This window comes from Magallana gigas, chromosome 8 (genome assembly GCF_963853765.1).
Source record: "Magallana gigas chromosome 8, xbMagGiga1.1, whole genome shotgun sequence".
In the NCBI taxonomy this organism is placed as follows: domain Eukaryota; kingdom Metazoa; phylum Mollusca; class Bivalvia; order Ostreida; family Ostreidae; genus Magallana; species Magallana gigas.
Genome location: NC_088860.1, coordinates 29583761 through 29607716, shown reverse-complemented (window position 1 = coordinate 29607716; position 23956 = coordinate 29583761). Strand labels below are relative to the sequence as shown.

The 23956-nt window shown below is 32.8% G+C and overlaps 1 protein-coding gene and 1 non-coding gene across 2 annotated transcripts; both read right to left on the bottom strand.

The window, feature by feature from the left end:
* Positions 1-38: 38 nt before the first annotated feature.
* Positions 39-14051, bottom strand: LOC105337428 (nucleolar protein 16). The gene is made up of 5 exons (XM_011442137.4): positions 13895-14051; positions 11641-11749; positions 10248-10329; positions 4477-4583; positions 39-313 (listed from the first exon to the last, which is right to left on the bottom strand). The coding sequence occupies exons 1-5, from the start codon at positions 13993-13995 to the stop codon at positions 182-184; spliced, it is 531 nt and encodes a 176-aa protein (XP_011440439.3). The 5' UTR covers positions 13996-14051; the 3' UTR covers positions 39-181.
* A 4401-nt stretch (positions 14052-18452) lies between these two features.
* LOC117690385 (uncharacterized) lies at positions 18453-21966 on the bottom strand. Its single transcript, XR_010708761.1, has 2 exons — positions 21747-21966; positions 18453-18793 (listed from the first exon to the last, which is right to left on the bottom strand). It is a non-coding gene; the product is annotated as an uncharacterized protein (transcript).
* Between the last annotated feature and the right edge of the window lie 1990 nt (positions 21967-23956).

The following is a 23956-nucleotide window of genomic DNA, read 5'->3' as shown; positions in this document are numbered from 1 at the left end:
TGTTAATGCAAAATTGTTCAAATACAAAAAGGCAAATATTTGTTTAAATTAGTTTTATTTACTTTTTTTATCTCTGCTGAAAATAACAAAGACAAAGAAATGTTTGCATTATTAACAAAAAAATTAAATGAATGACAATATGTTTTTTACAAAATGAATCACATTTTTGCCCGATCCATACTTAACACGATATGGAGGTTTTGCTGGCTATATACGCATTGTATTGTTCAGGAATATTCATAAAAGTCTTTATTTTCTTTTTTATCTGTTTTGGAGTGTCCTGGAAATGATTTCTTTTATCTCTTGCCATGGCCTACAAGACAATTACAAATATCGATATACATGTAATGGTATACAATTAAAAAGCACATGAATGATCAGTCACCCACTTATAGTACAGAGCAGTGCAGGATCCACAGACCAGCATTTCAATAGTTACAATACTGTCCTTTGGAGCAATACATTGGTTACATTTGAAAACAACTTGTAAAAGGCCTTGCCCATTGTGTTTTTCTTTGGACACCCCTCCAGCACCTATATATAAGCCTTTTACTTCCTCCCTGAACATTTTAATTCAGTTCAGAGGTAACCATGCAGTGTCATTTCATTCTGTTTTGTTTAGTCTTTTGTTAAATAGTTACTCATTTTTCGTTAATGTATTAGAGCAAATGAAATACTAGAATGCAGTGGAATACTTATTTCCCTTACATACTGGTGTGTAACAATAGGTGTAAGAATATATGTCCATATCAGAGGTGGATCCAGCAATTTGGAAAAGGGGGGTTCCATTTGATGAAAACCAATATGTGCAAAATTCATCATTTGTCAATAAACAAGGACTTATTGAACGTTTTCCGTGCGTATACAACTGTATTTAATAAACATTTATCTCATCTTTATCTATTTCACATCTATTTCAACAGCAGAGTGCACTGCGTTATTGAGCTTTTTGCCGTTTTGGTTTAGGTTAAGGAAGATTTGCATAATATCTAGCCTCAAGAAACCCAAGTCTCCAGCAATGAGAAAATGCGTCTATGCTTGATAGAAAAGAAACACTACGAAACAGAAAATAACTCAAGACTAATTACGACAAACTATCATAAAAATGGATATTTTGGTAATTTTTTCAAGGTCTTGGATGTTTTTAAATTCTGAACTATTTTTTAGGTCTTTCCACCTTTCAGGTGAAAGACCTTTTGTATTTCTTATGTTTTTTATTATTTTTTTTCTTCTCTTTTTTTCCAGGGACAGCTTTTATATTTCAAGAGATATTGAAACAATTTTTTCTTTATGTAATTGACCATTAAAAGTTATGGTACCAAACGACCCTTTGCTCGATAACTCCCAGAACTTACAAAGTTATAGCCCTTGTGCACAAAAAGCTTGTTATCACTACTCCTCTGAAACCATAAGAGATAGAAACTTGGAACTTTTACCAATGTCTTCAGTACACTTAGATGGTTCTTCAATCTATTCATACCGAAAGGATCTGAGACCCCCTTCAAGTAGTTATTGCCCCTGAAAGTATTAACATATCTTTAAAATCACTTCCAACTTTTTTATTATTTGTCATAGAAACTTCGGACCACTTGGGATAGAAGCGTCTATCTTGGCCGAACAAAATGACATAAAGGTCAAAGGTCAAGGTCATCTGAAAATCTGTTAATTAATGAGTTTTTAGATCTCTTTTGTTTAGGGTGGTAGAGAAAAACTTTTTCATGGATGTAATAGGACATCTTAAGACATTTTAAAATATATCCCCTTGGCTCCTTCTTTTAAATAGTTACAGAGTTATTGCCCCTTTTGACTGAAAAGCTTGCTATCGCTTCTCCAGAGATAGAGACTTGGAACTTTTACCAATGTCTTCAGTACACTTAGAGGGTTCTTCAGTCTATTCATACCGAGAGGATCTGAGCCCCCCTAATAGTAGTTATTGTCCCTGAAAGTATTTACATTTCTATAAAACCACTTCCAACTTTTTTATTACTTATCATAGAGACTTCGGACCACATGGGATGGAAGCGTCTATCTTGGCCGAACAAAATGACATAAAAGTCAAAGGTCAAGGTCATTTGGAAATTTCTTTATTAATGAGTTTTTGTATCTTTTTTGTTTAGGATGGTAGAGAAAAACTTTTTTATGGATGTAGTAGGACATCTTAAGACAATTCAAAATATAACCCTTTGACCCTTACCATTTAACAATTATAGAGTTATTGCCCCTATTGAACAAAATGTTTGCTATCGCTACTCCCCATTAACCGTTAGAGATAGAGACTTGAAACTTTTACTAATGTATTCAGTATACTTAGACGCTCCTTCAATCTATTCATACCGAAAGGGTCCAAAGTCCCTTTCTAGCAGTTATTGCCCCTAAAAGTTTCGAACATTCATTAAAAACACAAATAACTTTTGAATCAATAATCATAAATACATCGAACCACTTGGTATTGAAGCGTCTACCTTGTCAGATGAAAATGACATAAAGGTCAAAGGTCAAGGTCAAGCAATACAAATTTGCAAACTTAATCGTTTGACACTTTTATATGAAGTAACGCAGAAAGAATACTTCATTGTATTGAAACAATCTTATTTTAAACATAAAACAATGAGGTGGAAAGACCTCTAATTGTTCGAGAACAATTAGTCTACTAGTTTATTTTGATTTCTATCGATTGCCCCCTTAAATAAAGGTCTAAATGATAGGATATGACAAAAGAATGGCAATAATTTATCTGCTGAATAGATGGTACATGTGCAATGGTAAAAGCAGTTAAAATTGTCATCCCAGGGAACTTCATGTGATCTCTGTAATGGGTGCGCTACATCATCCGGCACTAGTACAGATGCGATCATATTTAGAAAAGTTTTGAAAAGTTGGGCATTTTCATAATGGTTTACATATAAACCCTTTGCAAGGTATTTTTGTAACAGAATTTCCGATTCTTGGAAACAAAACAAAAAAGGCTTTCTTTTTGTTTCATGTGGGTATGAAGGTAGCTAGCATTCCAGAAAAATAGCATAACCCGCATAAGCGGGTCATGTACATGTAATTTTCTTCGTATTTTTCATATGAAACGAAGTAAAATTCATCTATTATAATTACTTTAGTTAATGAAATAAACAATACATTTGAAAGCGGCTTTTTAAAGTAAAACGAATGCATGTACACTCGTATTTGAACGTCGTTTCGTTTTACTCGATGGCTCGTCAGCTAGTTCAAAACTGTATGAACTATAATCAATTTTTTTTTAAAGAAATAGAGTAGAAATTGCATTGTAGATGTTATTATAAATCTGTGTTTTTAGCGATACTGCTTAACTTTATGTATTCTTTCTTTAATTTTCCACATGTTCACTCAGTGTAGTAAACACCAGATGCTGAAGGGGAGTACAATGTACTTAATTTCGATAAATTAAATAAGCAATTTTAAAAGCATTTATTTGAGATAATTACAGTATTTCTATTATAAATGGAAAAAATTGCCTTTAAATAAGCATTAAACGTTTTCCAAAAAATTCATATGTCCCAGAGAAAGGGGGGGTTCCAACCCCCGGACCCCCCCCTCTGGATCCGCTAATACATATCAACATATACAGGTGACTCTCGATGGCTCAAAGTCCATGGGACCAAGGAAAAATTCCAGGGATCAAGAGTTTGAGTTTTCAAGAGTTTAGAATATTCCAGGTTGTTATGATCAAGCCATTTATTTTAGGGATAACCTTAATATGCATGTGATTTAACAACGATTCGTTTCTTTTTTTCAGTTCAAAAACAGAATGATTTAAAAACTAAATAGAGACAAATATTGAATGAAGTCGTGATATTTATTTATTTTATGCATCTTATTATGATTGCTCAGTACGACTGCGATATGACTTGTCGTAAAATATTTAATTGTCAGAGTATACAGGTCCTTCACCATGCATGTAAGAACTTGTTCAGCAATAGTTTTAATGAAAATGATGCTGATATGCATAATTTCTGCAGTTTTACAGTTCCATAAGCTTTAATTTGACTTTGAAGTTATACCGCAAGTTACAAAATTAAAATCTTTTCTTTACTTGCTTGAGTGAAACATCAAGAATTCAGTTTGAGCAAAACCGTTGAACAAACAAGGACATATTTTATTAAACCTTTTTAAAATAAAAGGTGCATGCGCTAAAATTTAATGGTACCAATGTATTCGCATTTGTGTTTGCGCTAAAATACTAATGCGCCAAATTGTCTTGTTTTACAGTATCACACTTCTTTTCTTAAGTTCACTGACTTTATTTTTGTTTAAACTCATGATATGACATCAAAATAATTTTTGAAAATAGTAAGCATAAAATGTACCTCTAGCTACTCATTCAAATACATACTTTTGTTGTTCATGAAAATCAACGTAGGAATTTTCCAAAATGTAAAAGAAGAATTCCTGAAGTATATAGCTGTAATGGTAACATTACTGACTTCCTAAAGACTTGCTACTGACCTTGTAATCTTCTCTGTATTTTTCCAGCATGTAGATACAGTACTTGACTTCCTCTGATGACAGCTTCAGGGTTTTCTCTTGAGGAATACTAGCTTCCATCTCGAGATCTACAGAATGAAATGAAATGTTAACAATTTTCCATATAATTGAGAACATCTACCTACATGTATCCAAGTAAATGAAAATCTAAATTATGGTTTTATGAGCCAAGTAAACCCCAAAGCTGGTTGCCATTTTGTAATCAAAACAACATTCTTAGTCTTCACCAATATAATATCTTGTTCGCCTGACATCCAGTGAAAAAAGATACAAGTGGGCGAGCAATTAAATAATAAAATTATTATTTCTTGTAGGCAAAATTTTTAGGCAGTACATGAATGAATTTGTGCGATAGTTATATTTTGTTATACTCGTTTCTGATTTATAAATTAAAACTATTTAAAATGCGAAAAATAGCGTGGATATAGAACAGAAAAAAGCGCAGAATTTTCTGGATGCGGGAAATTAATAAAAATAATAATATTTGTATATTTTTATTTAAAATCGAGCCCGCAGTGTACGACAAACAATAAATTACATGTATATTGGTGTGGCCTAATAATCAGTTTCACAAATTTATAATTTCTAATTGTCTCCCTTTCAAAATGACTTGCCCTTCAAAGTTATTTAACCAATGATGCTTAAAATTGTGCTTAATTTAATTGAAATTGGCCAAGTGGTTATTAAGAAAAAACTAAAAATGTGAAGTTTACAAATGGATGGAGAGACAGCTATCAGAACAAGAGGCCCAGGGACCATATCGCTCATCTGAGCAACAATTCCCAACACAAGCTTTAGACTATCTTTAGAGTATGTAATTCAAAATATTGATAGTTATATCAACCATGTAAGGGTGATAAAGTACTATTATTTACATGAACATGTGACCAACTCCAAAACCTTTACCTCCACCAGCATCTGAAACTTATGGCTCAGATTCAGCATCCAAATTGTAAAGTGCATGAGTATCATCATCCATCCACATTTGGTAAAGATTTAACCAATAATAACAAAAATTTGTCTATCAAAAGGCACCTGCTCCAAAATCTTAAACCAGCTTAAAAAACTTTAACCTCATCAAGCATTTGAAACCTATGGCTCAGATTCCACAATCATGCCTGTCAAGTGTATAAGTATAAAAAGACACACCATCCCTGCAAGTATGGTAAAGTCTGGACAAGAAGTATTTGAGATATGGGGATCAAAACCTTTAACCTCCTTTAGCATCCAAAACCTATAACTAAGATACAGCATCCAAGGCAGTGAAATACATAAGTATCATAAGACACACACTCCATGCAAGTTTGGTGAAGTTAGGACCAGTAGTGACTGAGATATTGTCATTAATAAAGTGAACCTTCTCCAAAAACTTAAATCAGCTAAAACAAGAGAAAAGCTGTCAATGTGATAGCAAACCAGGTTTTCTTTTGTGTGAACAGTATTTAACTATTCATAATCCATTTGTCAACCCTGAATTGATAAACACAACCCATCCAGAGAAATGGGATACCCTATATGCAATATTCTGCGTGAAAATGACTAAATTCAACAGCTGGTACTTTTTTCAAATAGGGGTACCCTGTATGCAAATTCTGCTTGCGGTATATTACAGACTTCGAGCCCGATGTTTAAAACTATTTAAACTCTTTATAACAAAATAATGACAATCGAAATGAACAATAATAACTGATGTAATTTAACTTTATTAATTGTAATTTTGTATTATAATGTAAAATGTTAAATGTCATGTATTTTATGTCGGTACAACGTTATCATATAATTATTATGAGATGAAATGCGCCAAGTTTGTTGACGCTTATGACGCTTATCTCAGCATCAACATAACAAGTTAGGGCATAAAAAGACGGTGTTTGGAAAGCAAAGGTCAGTTGACGGTGAAGAGCAACTCGCTTGACAGGGGTATGTATTGACATTACCAAGTCTTTTAGCTATTACGGTAAAGTAATATAACTTTTGTATTAGGGCGTCCTGGATTGGTTCGTCGCTATACTTATAGGAGATAATAACGTTGTACCAACCGTACTGTATAATAGTAATAATTATACGTTTTTTTATATGGAACCATTCGTTTGTTGCAATAAATGGTAAAACCTTTATATGGAGTACTTATATTAGTTTCGGCAAGTTGAATATAATAAGTGAATCAACAATTTCTATAAACTGTGACCAAAGTTAATTCTTTTTGAACCTTGACGCAAGATAATAATTAAACAGCGACCCATAATTAAGTTTAAGCATTTACCCGTACCCTCGGTTCGTTACAATATTTTTTTTTTTTAAATTATCAAAAATCAAAATCCAAGTAATATGCACAGTTCTGATATATGTACAATTGATCTGCAAAACAACAACTTACTATCTTGAAAACTGTAGGAGGAGTTATCTGTACAATAAGGGTACCCTTTTGGCAGCCGCCCGCCCACCCACCCGCCATTTTCACCATTCCAATAACCAGATTTTTCCTTTGGAAAACCCGGTTAAAGACCTTAACCTCCCTAGCATTTGAAATTCATGGTCCAGATTCAGCATCCAAGTCTCCAAGTCGGTCCACATGCATCACCCATGCAAGTTTGATAGAGATAAGACAAATAATAACTTAGATACACGACATGCACCAAAAACTTTAACCATGTTAACCAGGTCCAGACGCTGAATCCGAGGGTAAAGCATATGCTCCCCCCATCTCAGTCTCAGTGAGCTTAAAATACTGGTAGTTCAAGTAATCCATGTAGTTCAAGTTATTCCAGTAGTTCAAAGGATACAAGAAATTCAAATAATCACAGTAGATCAAATTATTCTAGTTGTTCAAGTGATTCCAGTAGTTCAAGTGAAACCATTGGTCATATAATACTAGTACAGTGGCCTCCGGGTATAACCAGATGCTGGGGACATAGTTTTGTTTCTTGTTACAACCGATACTCGTTATATCCGAGGTTGGCATTTCCCATGGTGACATGTGATCGTTGTTCTTTACATTTAAAATAACGTTTATAAACACGTAATAATACGTATAATTTATTCAAACTTTGTTGAAAAGTAACATACTTACAGCGTATTCATGTAAATGACCGTGAAATAATTACGTGTACAATCTTAAACATGTGTTACTTTCACTTCACGAGAGACAAAAACTGTGTAAATGTTGGTTGCTTTTTTTTAAAATATAAATTCTTTGGTAATTTTCAATAATGTCAATCAGTTTTAATTTTGTAAAACACTAAATGTGGAATCTTCGATGTCTGTTTTCTGCATGAAGACGGTTTGAAAATCGTTACCGCATTTAATGCATTTTTTGTAGAAAATTCTCGAGTTTTTGCCGACACACCGATATCATCACCACCTTTTTTGGTGTCTGTCTCTTCATCATCTTTAATTTCACTCCAAATTTTACTAACTTAGTACGTATCTCTGTCGAAATTTAATACCATAACCACTGAATCAACACTTTCATAATATGGGAAGGCCTAATGTCGGTATCGCTATTTTTAGAGTCACACGCTTTTCTCAACATGTCCGTTAACTCTTCCAAACTTTCTAAATCTTGTTTTTTTAAATTGTACTAAATGTACTTGAAGCTTTAAATTTTTCATTCATTGTTAACTATTTCTATATTAAAATAAGTCCTATTGTTTCTAGCAAAATTACTTTCCTTTGCCGGTAGTACCTTGTTATATCAGATAGCGTTTACAACTAACGGGCACAAATTATATCTAAATAAGTCCTATTGTTTCTAGCGAAATTGTTTTCCTTTTCTTTTACTTCGAAGCCATGACCGTGAACATTGCATTAAAAATAACTCATCATTATTTCTGAATACTTTTAATCTATATTCCTGCATATACATACCCGTGAAAATTACATGGCCATTAGTCACCTGGAACCAGCGTGTGTAATCAAGCCTGGAGCGAGTACCTCGTTATATCTGATAGCGCATAAAACTAACTGGCAGAAATTTTTAACTCGTTATATATGGAGTCTCGTTATAAATGATCTCGTTGTATCCGGTATTTTTAAAAGGAAATAATAAAGAAATAATTTAGAACCACTCAATCATTTCGTTGTAATCGGTACCTCTTTATATCTGAGCTCGTTATACCCGGAGGCCACTGTAGTTCAAATGATTCCAGTAGTTCAAATGAAACCATTGGTCATATAATACTAGTACCGTATTTTTCGGGGCATATGCCGATGTGGGGCAGAGAAGTTGTAGTGTTAAAAACACAGTTAATGCATTGAAGTGCAACGGTGTACACTACGTGTCTCCAGGCTGTGTTTGAGTCACAGGTTTCACACCTTTGTATATACACACCACTCCAGAATACCGTTATTTCATCCAACAGAAAATTAATTGTAAACACACAAAGCATTTGATTTATTCTACACCCTAGACCAGTAATTCCCACAAACGCAGACATGAAGAATTCACAAAAATTCCGTCATATTACATTCTGCCCGGTTTCGTTTTCTTTTTTACTACGCAATAATTGTTTCCAGGGTTCATACACGAACGTGGGAAAAAATTCTTCTGATTGGGGTTGTAAAGAAATACCTCGTACAGTACTGTACATTTTATTACTCACGATGTCCTTATAAAAATTATCAAACGGGACAACTATCGAACAATAGTTCAAACGGAAGAAAAACCAACCCTCATAATAAACTGATACAACAGTACAATGGATAAAAACAGTGGATTTTATATTTTATTGTTAAATTTTTTCAACTTTGAGTCTACGATTAGCCGATCCCGGGGGATAGGCCGGGGCTCGCTCATCAGAGAAAAAAAATACTGGCCTATGCCCCGAAAAATACGGTAGTTAAAATGATTCCAGTAGTTCAAGTGATCCCAGCAGTTCAAATGAGTTATGAGTTGAGAACATAGTTTTTTGGTTTTTTTAGATAATCTTTTATTAACAGCTTATAAAGAATAGGTAGAGGGCAGACTATAATAGTTATCAAAACACAATTCACACCTGTTGTTCTCTACCTAATTATCAAATGTTTGCAATAAGGGAACACACCCTGTGGACATGTTAGACATCAAAAACTTAAAACCCATTTGAAGCCATGCATTTTAGCTCTATGTATTTTAGGCTGCATGACTTGATAGTTTATATAACACTGATTTTGTTTTTAAATTAAACAGTGATGTTTTAATCTAACTCAATGATAATTGACACACTAATTTTTCTAATAAGAAGGGCAATAAGTATTTTTTAAGAAAAAAGAGATCAAGCAAATCATCAAATACATGTACTTAATTAAATTTGGGAAACTTATTATTAAATATTGAATCACTGAAAAAGTTCATTCTGAAAAAGTATGATAGCTATAATAATAGTTCAATGCTTTTTAACTTCTCATCCTACATGTAACTTGATCTTGTACCATTGATAGTGTGGGGAACAATGGGTAGTGGACAGCTTCATATTTATATGTACATCAGTGTGTAATTGAAAGTAATTGAAAAGTAATTGGAATTACATGCCTTTTTTGAAAGTAATTAATTAAATTACCATTACATGTAATTGAAAATTTGGCCAATTACACATTACTTTCAATTACATCAAAATTTGTAATTAATTACACTCAATTACCATTACAAATTACCATTACCCCATCCCTGATGCCAATAGAGGACTTTATTATCATTGGACCTTTTGGTTTATTCTATATTTTAGCATAAATTTAACAATGTGATATCTCTATACCTTCAATAACATGCTCTTTTGGTTGTCTTTTTCTAGTTTTCTCCTCTTCGTCAGTTTTACTGTCTTCCGAGATGAATATGTCCTAAATATAAATGAAAAAAAACAAACTGTGGTCACATTCCTCATTAGAACAAGTTAAATTGTTATCTAAGCAGCTCCTTAAAATGTAATTAATAAAATACTGTCTACAGGGTTTTTTTTCGCCCTGTGTTATTTTCACTCCTCTACATTTGCAAACGGTTTCGCCCAGTCTTGAATTCGCCTAGTTGCAGTTGTGTTTACAGAGATATTATTTGTAACATAGAATTCCCCTAGTCTTAAATTCGCCCACTTGACAACGAGGGCAAAAGGGGAAAAAATAAAACGGAGGTGAATATTTCCCTGTATACAGTATATGTATGTCAAAATGCTTACCTCATTAAACTATCCAAGACCATAAACATATATAACCATTTTGACAAAGGACTACAAACAACAGTATTATTTTGCCCCCCAAAACCCCAGTCCTGATATAAACTACTTTGTTGCAATAGTACGATTAATAATTCTACTACAGTTACTGCTGAGATCAAAGACGTGCCTCGGTTATTATTCTCCAATATAACATGAATGTCATCAGTCTTCATATAAGTCTCGCACTGCATGATCATAAAAGTGAAACTTCAGAATATAAAAGGATTTTAGAACTATATTAATTTCTTATCTTGAAGGGGCATCGTCACGATTTTGGTATTCTATTTTTCTGTTTTTATTACTTTATATAGGTCTAAAACTGGAATTATTACTTCAACATTCAAAATGTAAACAAAAGCTTTGTTTACATAGCAAAGAATTGTAAGCTCTGGAACTTGCTTTTAACTCAACAAATGACACTAAAATTTTGGTTGCCAACTAAAAATGCTTTACTGAAGCATTGTAAAAATTAAAATCCGTAAAATAATTTTCGCCCAATATCGTGACCATGCACATTTGATAGTTCAAGTCAAAAGATGTCGAATGTTTATTTCCACTGGGTCTTTTTACATAAAATAAATATTAACATTTAGTATTAATAACCATATTAACTTACTCTTAAAATTTTAAGGAATATGATTCAAAGATATTTTATAAATATGTCAGGTGTATTAAATATTTATGTAGTCATAACCGATTTTAGTTGTATTTCATTCTGTTTTGTTGGCTTCGTTTCGTTTCATTGGTTTCTTTTCAAACTTTTGGTTTCATTTTGTTAGGTCTCGTTCAGATTTGTTTTGATTTCGTCTGCACTTTACAGGTACCCACAGGTACAAAAAATACATTTCATGTCTATGCCATGAAAAAGATCAAACTAAAAAGGTATCTCAAAGCCCATATTGTTTTTACCAGTCAATATAGAATCTAAAAATGTTCGTACCTTTGTTTTTGGAATCTTGAAGGTTTGGTTTGGGTCAGCAGAAATCCCCATTTCCTCCAAATTTTTTTTCACAGATTTTTTCGGATCCCATGCTTCTTTTATCTGCGTGCTTATAATTGAATTATAAAAGTAATAATTATGGAAAGAATTAACTACAATCATAGGAATCAGTAATTTTTTCAATTTGTTGTAAATAAATGAGAAACAGGCAAAATCCTACCAGTGAGCTTCGCTAGTGAAGTGACAGGATGGCAACAAGTTTTCTACATTTTCTATAATTTGCTAATTGCTATCCAACTGACATTAGATTAAGCACCTGATGTCAACTCCCTCATTTTTTTTTTTTATCAATTCCTGGTATTTATTTCTCTACATTTATCCTTCAAAGTCATTTTACCTCCATTTCTGCACATCTCGATCTTAAACAGCAGCCATTGACAATTTTGTGTGATGTCACCCTCAGAGCGGAAAATACACGTACATGTATATCATTCATAAAATTCATTGATACTTTCATCTTAAATGATCAAACCAACAGTAAGGTAATTCTCCAGTATACTTTATACTGTGGGAAATCCAGCATCCTTGTTTAAAAAGAAAGGGAGGTATTTTAATCCAATGCTTGCTTTTGCAGGGAATATAAACAAATATGGAAATCATTTTGATCGGATGTTTTAAGACATTTAAAATGTTGCACAACTTTGGAATGTCTTTTTGGTATGTGGAATATCCCTATCTTATCACGTAATAACATATCATGTTAAAGAGCAAGAAAAAACCAATGTTGATAAGTCCATGCAATGAGTGTGACATCACACAAAATTGTCAATGGTCACTGTTTTAGATCGAGATACAGAAATGGAATTAAAATGAATTTGAATGATAATTGTACAGAAATAAATACCAGGAATAGATGAAATAACATCACGGAGTTGATATCTGGTGCTTAATGTCGGTTGGATAAGCGAATTAAAGAAAATCTAGAAAACTTGTTGCCATCCTGTCGCTTTGCTCGCTGATAGGATTTTGCCCGTTTCTCATTTATCTACAACAGGTTGATAAAATTGTAAAAATTTAAAAAAAAAAAATTTTACAATGCTTTAGGAATGAAATTCTAATGATCCAATGATTTGAGATTTGGGAGTCAGTTGTAATGGCATGTGACCAGTTCTCGTTGAATACCATTTCTCGCGGGTGCATTGTTACGTCATTTTTCATATATAATTCTATGTGTTAAAAAAATGACGTAACAATGCATTTGCGAGAAATGGTACTCTGTGAGAACTGGTCGCACGCCAGTAGGGTTATAACCAAGATACAGGGCTTACAATTCTTTGTCAAGTAAACAAGACTCGTGCCTTGTTTTTGTTTGCATAGGTTCAATACAAAAGTAAAAAACCTTTTTTCAAGCTGATTTGTCAATCTTCTTATTCATTTTAAGCATAAAGAAACACATTCTAACATTTAACACATATATTTTATGTCTGAAACTGAATTTTTCACTCCAACATTCAAAATGTAAACAAAAACTTTGTTTGCATGGAAATTTAAGAATTGTAAGCCGTGTAACTAACTTTTCTTATAACTCGGCGAATGACAATCAAATTTTGGATGCCTATTAAAAATGCCTTACTGGAGAATTGAAAACATTAAAATTGGGAAAACAATTTTTGACCAAAATCATGACAATGCCCCTTTAAAGAAAATGAAGAAAACAAGAACGGGGTGGGACAGACATTATACGAATCAGGTCCAGCACAATCTCTTTTTTAGCTATATACATGTAGCTTGAAAAAGCTATATAGCCTTTATATGCAGTTTTTCACAAAAATGTTAATTATCAGATATCTACAAAAAATCGCACTATAATTACCCCTCATATTTATACCATGGATCATTCAAAGAGTATCACTGCACTAAAGTGCATTTTGTTTACATGCTGAAAAAAAAACACATTTCAGAAAAATGTATGACAAAATATAGCTAAATCAAGCCATTCTGAATAGCTTAATAAAGCTATAGTATAGCCTTTTCAAGCTATACAGCTAGATCAAGAGATTGTGCTGGACCTTATAATAATGCAAATTACCTATATTCCGACCTACGCATGGAACATTTTTGTATTCTTATAGAACGGAGGTTCGAATTATGCAGAGGAATCTCGGGTTAAACAGTCAAAAAAAGAATTGTACTGCTGTTTTATTGTGAAACAGTCTGATATACTGTTATTCTGCTAAGATAATTCTTTACTAACCATCCAATAGTAGGCAACTTCTTCGCCTTCTTCCACTCCTTCCTGCGATTTTTGTCATAATTGTATTTAGACCCTTTTCTCTTTTTTCTTACCCGACCCATTCCAAAACGTGCGATACCAAAATAAAGTAAAAAAACTTCCGAATGTCTGGATAGTTGAATTTGGTGGTTGACACCCCTGGAGTTCCGATTGTTTTGATGCGACTTCGATTCGCACCAAGACGTTTTCGCACCTGAACATTTCGTGCCGATTGTTTCATAAGATTTTTTAATTGCACGAACATTGCTAGAAGTAAAATAAACAAACGTAAGACACAGGTGAAATATTAAAATTACAAACCCCCTGTTACCACGTTAAAATCTATAAATATTGTTCTGATAAATATTTTTAAGTTAATTTTATTTAGCTCACCTGAGCCGAAGGCTCAAGGGTATCAGGAGAAAACGTACCCAGGAGAAAACGTACCTAATCTCTAGGGTACGTTTTCTCCAAGAGAAAACGTACCCTATGAAAATCATAATTATACTACTTAATAGTTTTTAATACTATTTTCATAATAAATATACAGAAATGTAAGAGTTTTATAGATATATGAATTTAATACTTTATCATTTTAAAGGGGTTGAACATATTAAATAATTTTCAAATGCTACTTTTATGCCGCATATTTCAATGCATAGATGCATAGAAATATATTCATTTTATGAATAATATCTTTATAATAATTGTAGCAACTTTTATTTTAACTAGTACGAAATAATTACCTGTCATAAAGTGTTATCAGTCTACTTCTTCTAATTATCCATTTATCGGTAACCTTACCAATTTGAGTTTCTCTATGCGAGATCCCCTGATTTTAATTATAGTGAAAATCAATTAAATACCTGAGCAGTTAATTTATTATTATGTAATATTATGTATTGCCTCCCCGTACAGGAGGTAGAAATATTCACTCTCCACACATTATACATGTCAGTGGCGTCGGAAGCAAATTGACTGTTCAATGTTACATTTTGTAGTAGTTTCCATATATATGAATCAAACAAATATTTAAGACTTCAGTAGACTTGGTTTTATTAAGCAACTTTGTTCTATAGATAAATTTCAAAAAAATGTTAAAAATAACGCGATATCGACTTCTTGACATACTCATCATTTAGTTCTCCAAATGAGATTGCAATAAAAACTTATTATTTAACGGTTTCGTTTCGCGTATTAATTGTCGACTAATTAAACTGCTCAGGCCATGTTCGTGTATGTGTATGTTACAAATTATTGTCTTAATAATTTAAGTACGTGACTATGCATTTAAAAACAGCAACAACAAATAATACAAATGTTCATGGTATATTTTATTTTGTTTCATTTAAGAATATCTATGAAAACCATTATTTATTATTTTCATAGGGTACGTTTTCTACTGGAGAAAACGTACCTTATAAATTGGGTACGTTTTCTCCTGGGTACGTTTTCTCCAGCATTCGGCTCAAGTGAGCTTTTCTGATCAAAATTTTCCGTTGTATGTCGTTGTCGTCCTCAATGTTGTCGTAGAATCTTCCCCTGAACCACTGGACCTTGGGGGGGGGGGAGGGAGGGCTTTCAAGTTTGTTCAAATGAAAGACCAGGTCCCCTTTAAAGAAGAGATAATTTAGAATTAATGAAAATTTGATGGTATTTTTTCAAAAATCTTCAGAGCACGCCGCGTGGACGCGCGGTAAAAACTCCTAGCATGTCATGAGCGCTCGGCGGATACTCAGCGAGAGATAAGTCAACAGTGGTCAATCGCCACGCGGGCATGTTAAGGCTTCCCGATGCGATATGTAGAAAGTCACTTGTCTGTACTTCATACGATATGACGTCATAATTAACTTTGACGTCACGATCTGCATTCCTGTCGATAGTTCTCAGGGAATGTATCTTAACGTTAAAAGTGAATGATATCAAACCAGTATAATACCGCATGTTACCTTTATATAGATGTTGCAGTTAATACTAGACGTACAGAATTCATTCATATTAAAAACCAGTATCAAATAATCGGCAGTTTTAAAGCTTCGTTTTAAGTTAAAGACTATTTATAAACTAGTGGTTTGGAGACTCTCCCTGCTACGTGTAAACAACTGAATGAAGAAATTTTAATGCATGTAAAACCAGCTTGGCGCAGGTGAAAGATCAACACAATTTTAGAATATTTTACGTAAAATTGGTAGAGAATATAAGTACCAATGTGAATCGTGCTGCGGAAACCTACGGATTTACCCCATTTTTTTGTAAATCGCTTTTGATTAGTAAAAATGTGCATTATTTTGATGATTTTGTGGAATGTTTCAACAATATCTTCTATAAACGAAATATCTATTTCTTTCCCAAGCAAGAACTTCAAAGTTTATGACTTAACAAAGGATTTTTCTTAAAAATATGTATGATTTAATGTCATTAATCACCTGCGCCGATGCGTTTTAACTAGATCATTTGCAATATTAGGATTCGCCTGTCACGTGATTACGAAGTACATATGACGTCACAAAAATGCATCAAATATAATGTTTAACATCGATGTCAATAAATGTAACATAGATTTAAAGAAATACTCCCGGTAAAATTATTTTTGCCATGATTCAAATAATTATCGTTTTCCAGCCGTATTTTAGCATCGGGACGCCTTAACAATGCTGCGCAAGTAAAACTCTGTGGAAACGCAGTTACGCGCTGTGTGAGCCCCGTAAGAACGACTCGGTCGCCGTTAGGATGCTGTGACATCTCCAATTGTAAAATTTTCAAATAAAATTGTACATTTTTTCTTAATTTTCCTTGCAATCCTACGGCGATTCCATGATTTTTACAACGCTGTGAACACGCCGTGGGAACGCAACTTGGTGTGACAGGGCCTTTACAATGCCTTTTGAAAAATTACGCGCACTTGAAAAAGTGCGTTTATTTTGGGACCAGGTTAACATGGTTAATGCGCTTTGAAACAAAATATTTTTTGTCAAAGTGCGTTGATATCGTCGATATTAACGCACTTTAAAAAAAAATGTTCTGGCTTTGGTCGAATTAATTGATACCTTTATATATGACAATATATTTTATCCTTATTAAGGTCAATGGGAGATATTTAAAAAAGAACCTAAATGCATTCTCAACTAATTTGATGAACTGTCTCTAAATAAGATTTTTATCCTTTTCACATAAGCTTATGAAGTTTGACAATTTACACATAAAAACAACTCAGGAGATTTTAATTATCCAAGTATGACATAATTAACTGCATTGCTTAGCCTTGTCTTTTTTTTATGTATGCAGCAAAATTTCTTATCTGATACATTGGGCTATGCCAGAAAATGAGTTATACATATAATATTGATGCTGGAGATCAATGTATAACATTTTTTAACTGACTTCAATTTCATGTGCTTATAAACAAACATCACGTGGAAAAAGGATACGTTAGTAATGTTTATCAAAGACAATATGACCTTTTAAAAAACATCAGTGCGAAAAAAACACTCTTTATGCTTATTTTAAAGTTTATAATAATTTAATGTTTGGCAATGTAACTTTTACTTACAGATTCTCTAACATATCATTGGAGAAATTAGAGTTTGGCCCGCTCGTTTTTTTATTATCACTGCATGTTTTAAATTTACAACAGTTTTTCTTTTTTCGTTCTTATACGTTTATACTCCAAGTTGTTTAATATCAAATGTTTTGGAAGAAAGAATGAGGGGTAGAGGACCTTCTTCCTGTAATCAATTAAATGTTGTAATGGTAATTGACCGATATCGTTTGCTAATCCGAACCTCCATCCCCTTTCTCAAAGGCGGTAAATTAGATTCACTATAGTGTTACCAAATCATTATACTATCAACAAATTAGAAATTTAATTCCAGATTTTGTGATTTATTCATATTTTTTTTTTCGAAGTGCGTTAAGTGTCTCGATAGGAAAAAATGTTGATGCAAAGGGCGTTGATTTGGTCCCAAATTTAACGCACTATGAATTTTTTTTTCAAAGTGCGTAATTTTTTCAAAGTGCGTTGCCACAATGCAGTCCGTAATTTTTTTTTAGGTCTTTGTAGGTTTCGACCAATCGATAAACGGGGCGTGTAGATTTCAGTCTGGCTGTTTCTATAGAGCTATGAATTAACTAAAAGTTTCCGTAATAAAGAAAGGGAATCATACTCGGTGTAGATGTAAATATATTTATATAATATTGTATTAATTCAATATAAATGTATCATATGATAAAGGTACAGCATTGTTTTATGTAATATAAAGAATAGTGTTTCATATAATACAATATAATACGATACACCATTGTATCAAATCATGATACAATACCATAAATTCAAAACAATATTATATGATTAAATATCATATATAATACATGGAAGAGCTTTAAATTAAGAGAAGATAAAACTGTCAAATTTCACAAATGGCTGACAACAAACTTTGGTTTTTTTTTTTTTTTTTTTTTTTTTTTTTTTTAGAAAAGCTCAAGTGATTTTCAGCTCAGATGAGCTAGGCAAATTAGATTTAAGAAACAGTAAGTATACAAGTATTTTCAAAAAAAAGATTTTATTGATACATTTATAAAACATAACAAGATTTCATTTATTCTTGTCCTAAATTTGAATGTTCTCGCCACTTTCAGCCTCCATTTTACGTTTTTTAGCCATAAAGTACACATTGGCAAGTCTCTTTTGCATATCAATTTCTTCCTCTATTTTTGATTGAGGGAACAGTTTTCCTTCATGATAAAGGTTTCCCAAACATAATGCCGTGATGATGAATGCCCCAGAAGCTGCTCTTAATCCCATCATTCTATTTATCATAACATTGTCCTTTCTTCTTGTAGCTTTCAGTCCTTGAAAGAAGGCATAAAAACAAACACCAAAACCTGAAAAACAAATTCAATACATGTATTCATGTTTAAAGGGTAAAAAAGATCATTGACAAATTAAATTTTAATATACCGGTATATTGATGTTTGACTATGCTTTTAAATATTACAATGTATATTCAATCAGTGCTTACTATCTATTCAAGATACAGTTAAACTTTGATATCTCATACACTGATATATAGTATACAATGGATATGCAGAAGTGATTTTTAAGTATCAAACACTTAATATGTTCTAGTTCAAGATAATGAAGTTTGACTGTATACTGTATAAATGGGTTATTTTCACCCATTGTAGTTTTCACCCTTTTACACTTGCAAATCCCGTTTGAATTTGCCCAGACACAGTTGTGTTTAAAGAGACATGGTTTGAGACACTGGAATTTGCCCAGTCTTAAATTTGCCCACTAACAATGAGGGTGAAAGGGGCGGATAAAAACCCCGAGGGCGAATATTTCCCTGTTAAAGTATTACTACAGTCAGGTATTATTTACACAATTGCATTGAAAAATATAGTTCCATTCATGATCAGCAAACACAACATTACAACAAATATTTAGAATAATGATGTATAAGTAATAGAAAAAGGGTAACATAAAATTATTTTTAAAAATCACCTTTCCCCAAGAAAAGTAAATGAGATTCATTTAAACAATAAAATGCTTTCTTTGGTGATTCATTCGGGATAAGGTAGTGACATTGCAGAAAAAATACATAAACCGCGTTATCGGTTTATGTAAATTTTTTCTGCAATGATCACTACCTTCATAACCCGAATGAATCATCAAAGAAAGCATTTTATTGTTTATATTAACATCTCTCTTTAAGCTAATTGATAAATTGATTAGGAAAAGTAAGTAAAATTCACTAAATTACTGTTGATGTACGTAATTAAGTTAGCTAAAAGAAACAGCCAAATCGTCTCCTGTGAGACTTTGAGTCTGACATCGTCATGATTATTTCGCGCAGTCCGTGATTTTTCCTAGGTTGCTATAGGTTTGGACAAATCGATAAACAGGGCGTGTCGATATCTGTCCTGTCATTTTCTTGTCAGTTTCAGTCGCTGTAGATTTCGACCAATCGATAAATGGGGCGGGTAGAATTCAGTCTGGCTGTTTCTATAGAGCTATGAATTAACTATAAGTTTCCGTAAGAAATAGAGGGACTAATACTTGGGAGATGTAAATATTTAAACAATAAAATGCTTTCTTTGGTGATTCATTCGGGATATGAAGGTAGCGACATTGCAGAAAAAATACATACATTGATCGCTACCTTCATAACCCGAATGAATCATCAAAGAAAGCATTTAATTGTTTATATTAACATCTCTCTTTTAGCTAATTGATAAATTGATTATGTAAAGTAAGTAAAATTCACTAAATTTCAGTAGATTTCAGTCTGGCTGTTTTTATAGAGCTATGAATTAACTATAGGTTTCCGTAAGAAATAGAGGGAATAATACTTTGTACATGTAAATATATTCCTATTTTTATATTTGCAAATAATATACGTTTCCTTATATGAACCTACAGAGTAGCGAAAACGTTCAAATCCATATGAACTTTTTCATGACGGCACAATGTTAATCGTACACGCATATCACTTGGATTATTGTAAACACAAAAATCTCGGTAATTTTAACAATTCTGAACAATTTGACAATCTCAAATGTAAAATCTTCTTCGAGCTTCACATGATTTGATCACGTGACCAACCAAGTTCATATCCCGATGAACTTTTTAAATTGCTGTTTATCTCTCAAATGTTAGCTGCCTCCTCAGTCTTTTTCATTAAAAATAAGTTTCTTAACAAGTTAAGTGATTTTAATTATTTTTTTTAAAAAAGAGATTGGCTTAGCAAAGTGAAAATTCAAGTAATTTAAAAGTCGAATATCTTTGAATGGGGTAAACCCTATCTGTTCTTGTATACTCTGATATTTGGCCATGTTTTCGGTATAGATTTACAGGGTGAATTAATGTTACAATTAACATATCATCTAAGTGACATTGAGAGCTAGAATATAAACTTATTAAATATGAACGTGCAAGTAAATGGGTATAACTTTATTTGGGAAGAATGTTGGCAAGAATGTGTTCTTGTATTAAGATATAAATTATCATCATCATCATATGTTGGGTGCATAAGACTGCATGGCATTTTTAGAATACCTTTATCTGTAATTATTAAACAATCATATTACTGTGAGAATTGCTACATGCAGTCATTTGGAGTATTCCAAATCACTATTAACAACTTGCTTTAAATACATGTAAAACCGTTGTCCCTCTTGCATTGGAAACATGATGCCATTTTTTTTTCTCAAGAGTAATAGCAAATGTGAAAATATAATTAAAGAATGTTGAATATCTTAATTTTAAATCAAATCCAATTACTCCCCCTGCCCCCTTCTAACTCATCGACCAAATTCACTGCCTAAACACCTTCCCACGCCCCTGGTACTTGGATGTAGGAAAAATTACCTTTATATAGCCAGCCTACATGTTACAGTTTTAATAATATTCAAACATGGATGGATTATTAAACAGAGCAGAGTGCTGATGTTATTTACACAAATGTGTATCAACTGAGATTCAGATCTTTCATCACACAACATAGTCCGAAATATCTGACGTTTTTCTGGCTTTTTTAACAATTTTGATATTTACTTGCCAGGAAAGTAAATATCAAAATCGTTAAAAAAGCCAGAAAAACGTCAGATATTTCGGACTACACACAACAATGCAACATACAATTCAACATTCCATATTCAACAATTCCATAAATCAGGAATTTTTTTTTCAGTCTGACCAACTGTAATACAGCCGAATTACACTACATTATTTAACATGCTGAATCTAGAGATTGTGTCAGACCTATATTATAATCTAAGCACATGATAGTCATTAAAACATACATGTGTATCGTGTGTATATGCCTAATATTACCTGCCAAAACGAAAGGATTTTTCTTCGTGTATGTAATGAATTTTTTAAAGAATGACTCTTTCTTCGTATCAGCAACACTTGTAAAGCCTTCTATATCAGGTCTATCTGTTGGTGGGCCCAAAAACACCACATGTTGTTTGCTAGAGGAAAGGTATGCATATTTTTTCTCCTGAGACTCCTCATCCGACATTGTAAAGGAAATTCGAACGTTTATATAAAATATTGGGCAGGTGTAAAAGTAGTCTGTGGTTTATGCATGTTGCCGAACCGCACCATGTTATACTTCTTAAGACTTGAGAATAAATAACATATTGAATATAATAAGTTTTAAGTTTTGACAATGCTTAAAATACTTCTGCTGTTTTATCAAGATATAATTATATGACCGAACAAAAATACTTTATAAAATCTACGCCGTTTTTATATAAAAAGGAGGCATGGTTTTTCGACACCAAGACTTTTCGACTCCGTATTATAATACCGTCTTCCTATAATTTATCAGGCGCAAAAAAGTGTTATGCCTATGCAATGTTTTATTTATATAACAATAATTTATTTGACACTCAATTTGTTATATGCATGATTTGGTAAGCTATAAAGATATGTTCCTCACAATTCAGTTATAAAAGCTTGTCAGGCACGTAGCATCGGGGGGGGGAGGGGGGGGGGGGCAGGAGCCCCCCCCCCTTTTTCTCGCAACAATAATTTACATATAAAAAAACTGAATTATAGGCCTAATGGTGTTGGCCCCCCACTTTTTTGGGAGTATGTAAAAAATTGATATGAAAATAAGGAAATGAGGAGTGAAATTGAAGTAACATTCTATGCCCCCCCCCCCCCCCCCCCCCCCCCGGGATTAGGATTTTGAAGATTTTGGAAACTTAAAATTCCTTTTTTTTTTTTTTTGCTTGTCAAGATTTTTTTGGATGAGTCTGCCCCCCCCTTTCAAAAACGATGCTACGTGCCTGCTTGCTCTGCACGAAAAAGCTGCTGGGGTAATGCGATATTAATACTAAAACGAGTTTCAATTCAAAAAAATGTGGGGCGGGGCGGGGCGGGGGGGGGGGGGGGGTATATCATAGGATATAATAATTTTTAGAAATGGACTTCAGTTCACAATCTAAATGAAAGAAATTTACACGTTAACGAAAATACGAATTCTTTTAATGCTGCTTTTTATAATTACTGGCTAAAACTTAGATAAATCAGGGACATAAATAACACCTGGTTAACTAATTTAAAAATGTGATTTGAAACGTAGGTGAACACAATGAGAACTCGTGTTTTGCGCTTGTATTATCGTGCTTTGCTTTTGTACTTTCAACAGTGTTCAATGAAATATGAAGAAAAACAGATAGAAATCTCAGATTTTTTTCCGTGTCTGAAGAATGAATAATACTTACAGCTAGCGCAGCTAGGGACAAAATATTTGTAAGTAGGGGGTATGGGGGCGGCAGTACCAAAGAAGCTGAGCATTTGTTAATCACAGCGGCAGTAATTTTATCGAATGCAATATATAGGATATGAAATCATAAAAATTGTTAACGATAGTTTAGCGTCCGTAAACTTTAGTTAACAGTCGATAAACATAGTTTATCACCTGTGAAACTTTATTTAATTAACGCCGTTAATCTATATATCACATCTGTGAACCATAGTTAACGCGATCATTTATGTTTCAGTGTAAAACTTAAATTAACACTGAAAACAACCATTTGCGATTGAAAAAATAATTTATGTGATAAATATAGTTTACTAAAAAAGACGAAAAAGACTTGGGACTTCCATCGTCAATATTGCGCTTTCATTCTATAAACACGACAGGTATTGGTTTCCGAATTGAGCTGCATATCGTTTTTGCCTAAATCTTGGATCATTCACTGTTCTTAAAGAATAAGTTTATTTTGATTTTTATTATTGATTTATTAAAATGGAATCTAGACCCATAATGGGTCAAATTTGTGATTTTCACCAAAAACGTTTACTTTATTAATTATTGTCAAAAAAGTTCAATTTATTCCCACGTACTCTAATGTGTCAACGTAGCTCACTGTGATAGGCAGAGGCTCGTAGTCCATACTTCTCCATGGAGAGGGTTTGCGAATCGTATAGACGGTGTTTCACTTTTAATTCATTTGCCTTTAAGTAAAACGTGTTTTGCTTTTTTATTGATTGTGAATAAATTATAAAAAACAAAACAATTTATATAA